The sequence below is a fragment of the Charadrius vociferus genome, unplaced genomic scaffold (assembly GCF_000708025.1).
Source record: "Charadrius vociferus isolate BGI_N301 unplaced genomic scaffold, ASM70802v2 scaffold185, whole genome shotgun sequence".
Taxonomy (NCBI): domain Eukaryota; kingdom Metazoa; phylum Chordata; class Aves; order Charadriiformes; family Charadriidae; genus Charadrius; species Charadrius vociferus.
Genome location: NW_009648955.1, coordinates 3,162,844 through 3,175,492, shown reverse-complemented (window position 1 = coordinate 3,175,492; position 12,649 = coordinate 3,162,844). Strand labels below are relative to the sequence as shown.

The window sequence follows — 12,649 nt, the reverse complement described above, 5'->3', positions numbered from 1 at the left end:
AAGAGTTGCCAGTAAAAGCATCTTGGTTTGAGTGTCAGATAAACTAATCAGCGTTATGGTGTTAGTAATAGTAGTTCCTGGTATCTCTGAGGCATTGCCAGGTGCAATAGTTCAGTGACTGATAATGGGTGTTGTGCAGGAAAAACTCTGAAAATTGCTGAATCTGGGGGAGACAGTTCAGTAGTTGATTCTACTGAAAGCTCTTAAATTTCTTTCTAAAAACCTGTTTTTAAAAAACCAAACAAATAAAAAAACTCTCTTGTCCAATACTGTAGTAGTTGGCGAGAACTATGTGATGGCTCAGAAAAGTGTTCTTACAACTTTAAGTAATTCCCTCTTCCCTGATTTACACGAAGAATTTGGATCACTCTAGTCTCAAACCTTAGTAAAGGCTTGAGGAGAGGCCAGAAGGCTCATATCCGTAGAGTTGTGATGATGGGATGGCAGTAGCAGAACTCAGAGGAAAGCTGCTGCAAATTTGCCATTATTTTTCTTTCTTGGAAGTGGTCAGAATGGCAGACAGTGCTAAACATAGGACTTGGTTTTGCTCATTAGGGAAAGGATCTCTCTAGTGTGTGAGATGCTGTAACAAAGCTCCTAGTATCTTTTAGAATTAAATTGGCACTTTTCAACCTATCTTGAGTCTTCAGCTGCATGGAAGAGTTGCAATATACTCTCCTGAGTGTCTGCCCTTGCCATAGTTAAGATACCCTTATCCAGAATTGGAGGAGCTAATGAAGCAAAATCATATGCTGAGCTGTCTTTTATGTCTTGCCCAAGGACCTAACAGTTAGCCCTGGCGGTTGCTTTTAAACTCTCTTCAGCCTGAAATTATATGTACACACTCTTAACGTAGTTTATAACCATTTCCCTTCTCCCACCATTTCTACAATTAGGGTACTATGACGCTGTTGTGGACTAACAGGTAGTTCATTCCGTGGACAAAATGAAGCGTCTGACAGATATAGAAACAAACCCACAAAAATTCTTTGTTCCTCCCATTTCTAGGGTGGTCTTAAAAGTGAGAGGAGGGAGTTTGCTGGGCAGCAAACTATTTTCTTGGAACTTGCTGAGAATCCTTGGACACATGGGAACTGTTAGTTACCCTAATTAGGATTTTAAAAGGCAAGCAAGGCAACTCTGGATCACATGTCTGAGGTAGTTGCCTGGATGTTGGGTGAGTCTTCAACCCAAGGGACTAAAGCTGATATGAGGGTGGCTGCTGGTGTCTGCACGCATTCCGAGCATCTACAATAGACATGTCCTCTTGAGCCAGGCATTGCTGGGTGGAGTCACCTTGGAGTTTCTCAGCTCTACCACCCTCTAAAAACTTAGCCTGATCCTCCTTAAGTTTTCTCAAAGGGGAGAACAGCTCACAATAAGAAGACCTGATGTCAAAACTGGATTTTTAAAATATGTGAATCTGTGCATGAGTTGTTTGTGGAGAAATGCTGGTATAGTGAACCTATATTTAAAATATTTCTCCAGTCTTCTCCAGCCACAACTGTTACATCTCCTAGTTCTACTCCAGCAAAAACTATTGATACATCTCCTCCAGTTGATCTTTTTGCAACTTCATCTACAGCTGCTCCAGTCAGGTAAGTTAAAAAAAACATATTGGAGTTATTGAGCCCGATGTAGATGCCAAAGTGACACTTGTAACAGGAGGATTGCCTGCAAGATTTTGCTTACTTTACAGATAGTGTACATAAGTATTGAATTGGCTACGTTATTCTACCAGTATTGACCACAAATGAGCTCTAACCAAATGAAAAAAAAAAAAAATTGTGGCTACTCTGATGCTTTTAGTGTAGTAGTGGTGTTGTACCATTTCCAACATAAACTTTTAATTGAATTGACGAAAGTAATGTGCAAATCTAAAGTAGTCTTTGCTGACCTTCAGTACTCTGTTTCTAAAACTGCTGAATTAAGATTCTTTTTTCTTGCTTAGTTAATCAAGTTAGTTAATCAAGCACAAAAATAATGAACTTTTGGAGATTAAAATAAAAAATAAAAATCTGACCAATGAGAAAAGCTGAACCTTGCTTTCAAGTGAAAAAACAGAACAAACCACTGTTGCTCATTGTAATAAGCAGAGATGAAAGAATTCTAGACATGTAAAAGCTCTAAGCTTGAACCAAAAGTCTGAAGTTGTGACTAACTTCAGTTAAAAGTCAGATGAAGTACTTCACTGAAAGAGCCTTTACTGTTTATTATTTAAACGTTCCAAATGAGCAAGACCTTGTTTCCTAAGCAAATATCTGGCTGGCTTAAGCCATAGAAGTTTTACCGACTTTCTTCTACCTAATGCCAATTTATTGCCTGGAAATGCAGGTTTCTTGCGTTCTGACATGGCACAATGAAATATTGAAATAGAATGGAGCTGTCTTCAGTTGCAGCAGTTATTTGCTCTGTTCTTAGGGACCTCCTGGGATTTTGGCTTTCAGTGGTTTTGTTTGCTTTGTTTTATTTGTTTGGGTTTTTTAGGATTGTAAAGTCTCATAGATCTGTTATGATGTCATTATCAAGTAATTGAAGTAAGTTAAGGTCTCATCCTGGGGTGTAATGTATTTTTGGCACTTAACTACAGCAGAGGTGTTTATGGCCACTGCTTTAATCCTAAGGCCTGGAAAAAACATCTCTCTCAGTGGTTACATCAGTCATCCAAACTAAGGGTAATTCCTACAATCCAGTTGTGATTTAGTTTTTGACCCGATTAAAATGGAAAAATTCCTCCAGTATTTAATTTCTCTCTTCCTCTCCTTGGCAGCTCTTCCAAACCATCCAGCGATCTTCTGGATCTTCAGCCAGATTTTGCCGGTGCTGGGCAGGCGGCTCCAGCAGCCCCTGCTGGAGCCACTTCATGGGGAGGTAGAGAAACCTCACTGTCAGCATCTCTTCTTGCAGTCTCCGTCTTCTTGCCTGGCTGAACTGAAACCTGGCTCTTTCTTCCTCTGCTAGCACAGGATGTTCCCAGCTCACTCCCAGGCTTCTACTGACCTGACGGTCAGGCATCCCTTCGCAGCCCAAGGCTACTCCTTTTTCCAGGGATATGCATAATAGTATATAAGCTGCTTAGAAGGGCCTGACTGCAAAGCTGGGGGGAGCCAGGATTATGTGACTAAAAGTAAGCAGGAAGGGGATGGCTGAAGGTGAACAGGTAGGGTAGGCGCTTTAAAAAGGAAGAGCTGGAACTGCTGGTGGGCTTATTGGCAAGGTGAGGGCAGAAATCAACTCTTCTGGTCATAAATCAAAGCCCGCAGATCGGTAGGAGGAGGATCGAAAGCATCTTTTAAAAACAAAAATGCATCTCAAGCCAATGGTGGCAAATTAGTTCTGCTGCAAGTGTGATTACCTCTGACAACCCTTAACATATTTTATTAAAATCTTCCTTGTCTGCTTAGAATAATAATATGAAAACAGAAGTAGAGGGCTAACGGATAGGAATACCTAACCAGCTCTCTGAAATCTGAGCTCTGTGGTGAACTGAGCCTGCTGTTCCAGGCAGCACTAGCAGCTGGTGATCCAAAGAGGACCGCAATAAATGTAGGCAATGTTCATTCCTGTCCTGTGAAGACAAGGAATTAGGCCACTAAATGTGATTTATCTTACACAATTGTAAACCCACTGTGGTGTAATCTTAAGAGATCTTCACTTGTGTGGCAGCTTAATGAACTCATCAGCCCTCTCAGGGCAGGAATGCCACACTAATTCATGCTGACTCTGCTATGAATGCTAATGCTGGGTACTAGCAGCTTCTGCATTCCCTATTTCTGTTCTTAGCTTTAGTTTGTTAAAGATGACATTGTATCTCAGCCACTTCATTATGAGAGGATAGCTATGGCTGTCACGTAGACCATTTTTTGAATATTCTTATTTAATCTGTTGAATTGATTTTTTTTTTTCCAGAAGTGTCAGTTTTGTTAACTGAAATGTAATCTTACCCAGAAGGCAAGACCAAAGAGTCATCTATGCTAGGGTGCCTGGGACTAATTACTGTGCCATTTTTGATTGCGTTCTATTTGTCTTGCTCTGTCATTGCCAAGTAGTGGAACACAAGCTTTTGAGATGTTTGAAAGAGCTCAAGGTTCTCAGCTAAGTTTTCTTAACAGTAACTCATTTATGCAGAGTAAATAGCCATTAATATTGTAAAATATTGGTTTGCATTGCAATTGAAAGCTGATTTATTTGGTTTTTTGCTTTGCACTATTGGACAAAGCACCTGTTGTTTGGAACTTAGGTGATTTTATTCTTCTGAATTACTGAAAACTTTAAAATTGACTAGTAATGCACCTAATTCTTGTATTCCACAATGGAAAAGGATGGCTAACTTTTTTCCTGTGGCCAGGATTATAGCTAACTTCATCGTGTATACTTCAGTCTTACCTTTCAGAATAGCATTTTGGTAACTTGGTAACTTCAAGGTTGTCTGCTTTACTGCTGGCAGGAGTCCAGGTATGATGAGCTGTTACTGCTCTGGAATCTTGTCCTTTGGTTGTTTGGGGTTTTTTTTCCCCCCTTTCTTTTTTTCTTTTTTCAACTATTTTAAATAATTGTCAAACACCATGTCAGACACGCATAACTTGAGAGCTGGAATGCCTTTATTGTGAAAATACTGAAGTTTCCATTAATGTTTCATCTGGTGATGAGAAAATCTTTGAGCCTGTGTTATGGGTTGGTTTTGTTTATTTACTTATTTAAACTGTATCTGCAGGATGAAGCCTGTAGTCATTATAAATTGTGTGGTCTCATAGGTACTATAGAGCCTTCTAATTAGTGCAGGTGGGACCACATCAGGAATACTGCTTGCGGTTCTGGGCTCTCCTGTTTAAGGCAGAGGGCTACCAGGACTCCATGGATCTAGAGCACATCTTGGAGGAGAGAGATGGAGGGAGCTGGGGCTCTGTCATCTGGCAAAGAGGAGGCTTAAAGGGGACTCTTAATAGTGGCCTACAACTACTTGAAGGGGATTTACAATGCAGAGCCAAAATTTTCTTGGAAATGATAGTTGATTATAGTGAAGGGTAATAACAGATTGCAGCTTCAGGGGTTGATTGGACATGAGGGAAAAATTATTTCTCTTGGAGGGTGGGGCAGTACTGGAGCAGATCCTCCAAGCTGAGCTAGTGGACTCTATATTCCTGGAGATTTTTCAAGACCTGACTGGACGAAGCCATGACTGCCCTGATCTGATGTTGGCCGTAATGTTGTTCTGAGCAAGAAGCTGGACAAGATGACCTTCCTTCCACCCAGGACTTTTGGGAGGATGTGTAACAGTGCCTCCCTGCTACTTGAGCTTCCTCCTCATCTGCAAAACTCTGGTGGCCCACAGCAAGTTAGTGTGGGAACTCATGAGAAAGAAACAGTAAGGGGAGGAAGCTGGAAGAAGTGCTGCAGTTCAGAATAGCTAGGAACGTGTGAGTATCGAATACTTCAAAATGCAGCATCAAACTGGCACTTCAAATGTCACAGAAACCTCAGGAATACGTTACCAACAAATGATCCTGTGGCAGTGTAGATTCTGTGTATTCTGGCATATACTGTATATTTGGTATAATATGCTGTATATTTAGTGGTACACATACACTGTATATTTTGTTGTATTTGGAAATATACCAGGTATGCAACATAAGTTATCTAGCAAATGAACTGTAACTTGTGAAAATCTGCACTTCTGTGCTAACAGGAGAGGATCAAGGTAGGGTGATAAGTTGCCTGCAGCATACTGCAAGGTGAATAGATAGGCATTTGGCAGGCAAACTAGACTGTAGTATTACAAAAAATACAGTAGGTCAAACTCTGCATCCTTGCAAGGTGTGACTCTTGGATATTAAAGCAAATTGACTTGAATTTCTGCTCTGAACTGCCTTGCAGTGTGCCTTAGAACGTGGATTTGCTATTAGTAGTTACTTTAATATGCCTATACAATAAAGCGTTGGTTTTGATCCTTCTCATATTAAAAGTAAGTGTAGATTGCCATGCTGGATAATTGTAATTTCACTGCATTGCGGTCTGTAACATAACTGGATAACAAAAAGGCATTGAAGAATAAGCTAATAGGAGGTAAAAGTTTGCCAACAGTTGTTTATTTCAAGTAGAGCTGTGAGATGTCTACCTGGTGTGCAGTAATGAGATACCAGAGTGCTGCATTGTTAATATACTGTTATGCTCTTTCAGAATGGTATTTTGACTTACCTCAGCTTGTACAGTCACTCTCAAGCAGAGCTCTCCCAAGGAACCAATTACGAAAATACCTGGATGTGGTTTCTTGGTGCCCTTTTAACAAGCGTTGTAAAATAAAGACAAACTTGTGAAGATTGAGCTGTGCTTGCTCAAAGCATTTTGCTTCCTACATACTGACCCATAGCAAAGCATCTGGACTCGGTGCTTGCTGTTCAGTGTGGGTCAGATGAACCCATGACCCTAGTAGGTGTACAATGGATCTAGGTGCAACGCTGAGCTGCTGGTTAGTAAATAGGTAGTTGTTGAGCTCAGACTATCCTAACTGCAATATAAAAATATAGTAGGCCAAACTAGCTAGTTTTCACAGGGTTTTATAGCTTATAGTTGGTTTTTATGTAGGCAAAGCTTCCTCTGTCTTTGAGCTCAATCCTGCTGATCTTGGGGGGCATCAGATTGTAGGAAAGGCTGTCATTCAAGATCTTTCATCGACTTCCAGAAACAGTTGACTAAGAAACCGAAGTTGGAACAGAACCAACCTGCTTATGCTGTCAGTCATTCATACTCCTCATAGCAAGCATTAACAGAGGTACTTGTTTCTGCATAGCATGCTTGCTCTACCACAAATGCAGGAAAAGCTTTCCTCGCTCTATCACAAATGCAGGAGCTGTTCTTCTATTTATTTTTTTCTTTCCTTTCCTTTTTTTTTTTTTTTTTTAACTAAATGATTGTCTCTAGTACAAGAACCACAGCCTGTCTGCCTCTCGGACTTCTGGCAGCAGGGACGCCATGTATTGTATCCTGAAGGAACTTAACACTGTGTTCACAAGATGCTCTCTCTGTTAGACTACCCTGGCTTTAGTGCCAGGTTTGTAAAGGGTTCTAGGTAGCTGACAACTCACTTTGGCAGAATAGTAAGCTGAATTCTGTTGGCTTTTAACAACTGTAATGTTGATTTTGTCTGCTTTGTGACTACCTTGATCTGGAAAATACTTGCAGCTAAGCAAAATTATCTCGATATTCTCTTTGGTATCCGAGTGCGTTCTGCTCATAGCTCATTGATTTTGAATAAGCTTCAACTCTGCCTGTTTACTGTTCTTATATTTGGGCACTGGGATTTGTTGGGGCTCACTCTTCCCATATATGCTTTACTTGGTGAAATTTACTTGAATCTGTGTGCCGTTAGGCCCAGGAACTTGCATTTAAAATTTTCAGTGTTCTTGGGGGATATTAGCTGTTCATAAACTTCAGAGAAGTCTACCTACTTCTGGTCTTACTCTCACACTGCTAAGCTAAATGCAGTAGAGAACTAGTACAGTGGTGAGTTGAGCTTATGAGTGGTTCTTGGCGTTATCCTGGGCTAGTGAAAGGTAGGAGACCTTCCTCTCAACCCTTACAGGCCACTAGTTGGTGTTCTCTGTTACACTTTAAGGAAAGAAAACCAGCTGTATAAACCAGAAGTGATAAATACTACTGGTGTTTGAACGTCTTGCTGATTAGATATTAAGGCACTTATCAAATACATGAAACCTATGTACTGGTTCTCTTTTGAATAGAGTTGTTAAACAGAATGTGCTTTGTCATGTAACAATAACTTGAATGTTGGAAAATCGAGTGCAGAAATCATGTTTAACCTAGACATGTCACTTAGAGAATGAACATATGACTAATGAGTATCTTCAGCCTGGCAGTTCTACTAATTGGTCTGTTTCTTTATTCTGCTGTCATTTTAATGGACGATCACTAGACCTCTTGGGAGAGGGTGAGTAATATTTTTGATTTCTAAGACTTTTGAACGTTAAGACTTATTAAAAGCTCTAGCTTTCTGGAGTTGAGTGATTGTGGTCTCTCTCCCTCTTCCCCTTACTTTTCCTGTTTGATCTTCATTATATGGTTGCATATAGATAACCTGGCTGCACTTTCCGGTGTTACCTCTGAGCCACAGATTTCAGATCCATTTGCCCCAGAGCCTACTGCAACTACTGCTGCAACTACTGATACCACAACTACTTCAGCTGCTGCCGCTACAACTACAACTGTTACTGCTGCCACTGCTGAAGTGGATCTCTTTGGAGGTTAGTTTGGTGGCTCTAGTGCTCTACGCCAGCTCATAAGGTAGATGAAGCAATATTGAGTTCAGCTATTGTAACAAGGCCTCTCATTTAACTAACTATACCAGAGGTGCCTGTGTGTTGGATGCTAGATGGAACAGGAGATGTAGACTGTCCAACTACCTCTTTGTTTGCTGTGCTTTTAGCTCATGGGCTCCTTGCATATATATGGAAACGGAAAACTGATATGTATGAGTTACCTTATGGTTGAACGGTAAGAATGTTAGTTTTCAGGTCCAGGCTGGGGTAAGCAGGTATTCTTTCCACATTATCCAATAACGATGCACTGTACTACAATTTTTTGGGAAAGCAGTTGTGCTTTCATAGTTACTGCACTGCAGAGGCTGGACGTGGCAGCTGCCTGCCCCTTCATTACATGTCACGCTTGAGCTGTGTTGTGTTTCTTTTGGATCTTTCCTGTAAATATAGTACTGAGCCAGCTGAAATTACTATATTCCAGCATTCTTGAGTTTTATTTCATACAGCATTAACAGTAAATTAACGTGGCGATGCACTTACACTATGCCAACTATACAACTAATGTATAAGAAACATATTTTTATAGTTAAGTTGTGCTTTTTCAGTCTCTAATGTTAGCAGCTAACCTGTTGAGTAAAAATAAATTTCCCCTTGTGTGTTGTCAGCTTTCTTGTCACTCTCACGGAGCAGGGAGGCTTCTCAACAGCACATCAGAAATTATAATTTCTTTTCAACACTATACCAGCCCAGATTAATGGAGAAATGTTCTGATCTACAAACTGCTAACATGTTTGACATCACCTGACTGTTGCATTTTTCTAGTTGTCTGTTCCCGTGATGCGTACTTCCAGTATGCCAGTGGATGTCAGGAATTAGTAATAACCTACTTGCTGTCAAAACTGAATTCCAGTATATTCTCTGTGGGGATGTGTTTCTCTATCGCTTCTAGTTACAGGGATGCTGGATAGGTCTCATACATAAATGGTTTGCCTACAAAGGTATTTCCTAAAGGCTGAAAGTTGTCAGTTAAAAGTGTTGTTTAGGACTGACCTCAATAGACACCTCCACGATATCCCCAGTAAAACTGCTGAGAAACTGTAAGAAAGGAGTACAACTGCTACCTGCTACTTAACCCCTCCTTTTACAAAGATTAATAATAGTCCAACTGCTGCAGGATCAAGCAGTTCAAAAGCAATTTTAAAATAGTCGTGGGCAGTAGTTCTGGACACCACGAGGAGTAAGAGAGAGTCTGATGTTGGTTACTCTCAGGGTCTTGTTGCAGAAGCCAAAGCCTGTTCTCCTTAACACCCCTGCAGGTGCATAGCCTGTGAACCTCGTGGTGTGTAGATGTTGGGGTCAAGCCAGGCTTGGATAGAGCACTTTCAAATTACATTATTAATTTAGCATAGATGTATGAATTTTTAAAAAAAATAAATCACAGTTAAATGGGTAGAAGTCACTGTAAACTTGCAACAGGATTAAAAAAAACATCTGCCCTTGCCTATTCTTCCAGTACTACAGCAGCAAGATGTACCCTTCTTTTTTTATACCTTTTCTGCTATTCTGTGCCTGGAAAAATGGCTGCTATCAAATCATGTGTCTACTTCCATGTTTATAAAGTGGCAAAGAGCTGGATGCTTTTAGTTTCTAGAGTTTTAAGTGGTCTTTAGGTTACTTAGTGGCACATGTTATGAAGTAGAGTTGCCTTCATCCTCCAGTGTGAAAAGAATTTTACTTTTGTGGTATTCAGATTTCCGTGACTTGATCTCTTCTTTTAAAGAGAATATATTTTGTTGCACAAGTACTATAAATATCCAGTGGATTGTATATTAGATGAATACTGACTCTTTCCTAGAAAACTTCAGGGGGAAGCAAGGTTTTATTATTTACAATAGCATCAAGTTTATGGATTTGAGAGCCTCTAATTCTCAAGAAGAAAAATCTCTAAACACACTCAGCAGTGAAGCTACTTTTGCAGTGCCTTCAAGGCACCCACAGGCCTGACCCTTTTAAGATCCTGGAGTCCATATTGAACTTCCATCTCTCTACTTATGGTTTGTTTGTTTATTTATTTATCTTCTGAAGCCTCTGCTGTATGTGATGTCCCATACTAACATTCCTTGTTACTTTAAGGCTATGTATGGCACAAGAAGCGGTAGGTTTTGGGCAGGCATTGTTGCTGTCTAGCTTTTGTGATGCTAGGCATGCTGACGCTGAATAAGTAGAGGTCTGCTAGAGATAGTCTTCAGGGTCACCTTACCTTTTTGCAGCTTGCCAGTGCTTAGTTGCTTTACATGGTTCCTTGCAGTAGGGGAAGGTACAGGGGCAGCAATCTCAGGAGAAAGAATGTGAAGAGTCTGCCAGGAGTGGTTGGGGAGGGAAAGGAAGCTGAGAGCTGCAGGGAAAATGGCAGCCAAGTTGATGGAAGAAGCAGAAGAGGAGACTTCGCAGGAACGACCGTTACTCTCTTGCACTATATTGCTGGTACTTTAGCTGATAGGAGCCTGAATGGTGGCTATGAGTGAGCTTTGTCTTTAGGAGGAAAAGCAGCTCTGTGTTATGTCTTCATCTCTAACGTGGTCTTAGGCAGCGGATCAGAAATGCAGTATTGATCCAGCATAGCTTTTCTTTGAAGAATTCAATCTGATTAAGGCGCAAGCTTTCAGTTACCTGGGCCAACTTGAAAAATTCCTTATCTTGTTTCTAAGATAAATAAGAGGAGGCTGTTTTCAAATGGCAGCTCGAATCATTCCGGAGAGGGAGAAATACAAAGGCAGGAAAGGTGAAATATCTTGAAATGCTGTGTGTCTCCATAATAAATTAGTCCACAGTAGAATTTGTGCTCTTGCATTATATTCTGTTGTGTGATTACACTGTAAGCAGTGCAAGTAACAAGTCATGGCAGACACCGTGCAAATGTCAGTTATTAGGCATTCAGATGACATGAACCATAAGTGGGCAGGAGAACTATGGATTTCCCGTTAAAAAAACTAAAGGCAAAGTGATCAAGACTGTTTGGCACTTGAAGGCTAATATTTCCTGGTGCTGGAACATGCTGGTATAGCAAACTAGTGCTTATTTTAAAAAACAAACAGTCACCAAAAAAAAAAAAAAATCCCATAATTCTTATGATTCTTTCCTAGCACTGAGCATGGTGGAATATTTCTTGTTAGCTCAGGTCAGGTTCTCCATGTCAAAAAGTAGTGAAGGATGACTGAAGAGGAAAATACTCTGGAAACAGAAGAAAATTCTTTTCACCTGTACACTTTAGTTCTGTGATCTTTCCTATACTTGTGACTTTCCATAGGGTTATTTCACATGTTACATAATACATTAAATGATTATAAGTCAGTTGTATCATCATGTGTGGGTAACTTTTGTCATGTATTGATGCTATGGCATCAAATAAAGCCTGAATTTATGCAATTAAACAGATCAGTCTTCAGGAACACTTACTTTGCTGCAGACAAGATGCACTGAAGCACTACTTAAGTATTTCAGAACTTAAAAATGCCCTTATTTGCATGTCATTGCAATAAGAACTATTTTTATTTAACAATCTAAGTACTATGCCATACATAATATATACCTATCACTCCTAATAGGTGTTTCATGCAGTGTGAGCTTGCAAAGGTTTCAGCAACATCTCCTTTTAAGTTTCCAGGCTGTCTATTAACCCAAGTGAGGATCATGTGCCACTTGATTCTAGAACTCAAAACCTAGATTCACTTTTGAAGCAGAAAATGCACAAATGTAAGGAAGTGGCATAAACTGAGTAAAGATAGTAACTACTTTAAAGGGAGAAAATTTTTTACAGTGCTGCATATGCAACTGTAGGGTTACTCTGCCAATATGGAGGAATTTGGAACGTATTACCCGGGGCAGTGGTGGAGTCCCCATCCCTGGAGTTATTTAAAGGTCATGTAGATATAGTGCTCAGGGGCATGGTTTAGTGGTGGGCTTGTCAGTGTTAGGTTGATGATTGGACTGGATGATCTTACAGGTCTTTTCCAATCTAGGAGATTCTATGATTCTGTGAATGGAAAAGAAAATAAAACCAGCCCCAATTTTTATTTTTTTACTAATAAAATATGCAGTATTTAATTGTATCTGTTTCTGCATGTGATACTAGATTTTAGCAGAGGGCATCTGTGCAGGTGCAGCAGAGCCTTTTGAAAGGCTTCAGAGAACTTGGTAAGTGTTACCTTAAAAAAAAAAAAAAAAACAAACAAAAAAACCCAAACAACAAAACCACACAAACCCTTTGCCCTAAACCAACCAAAACCAAACAACCACAAACAAACCCCACCTCCACCCCGAAGCAAAAAAACCCAAAACAAAACAAAAAAACCCACCAAAAAAAACCCGAAAAAACAACC

General features: G+C 40.1%; 1 protein-coding gene across 1 annotated transcript in view; it reads left to right on the top strand.

Annotated features, from left to right (window-relative positions):
* The window catches only part of SNAP91 (synaptosomal-associated protein, 91kDa), a 70,967-nt gene that overhangs the window by 35,115 nt on the left and 23,203 nt on the right, over positions 1-12,649 (top strand). Inside the window, exons 12-15 of the mRNA XM_009887470.1 lie at positions 1,489-1,598; positions 2,771-2,871; positions 7,928-7,942; positions 8,085-8,255. Coding sequence (XP_009885772.1) covers positions 1,489-1,598; positions 2,771-2,871; positions 7,928-7,942; positions 8,085-8,255 — 397 coding nt within the window. The remainder of the gene's footprint in view (positions 1-1,488; positions 1,599-2,770; positions 2,872-7,927; positions 7,943-8,084; positions 8,256-12,649) is intronic.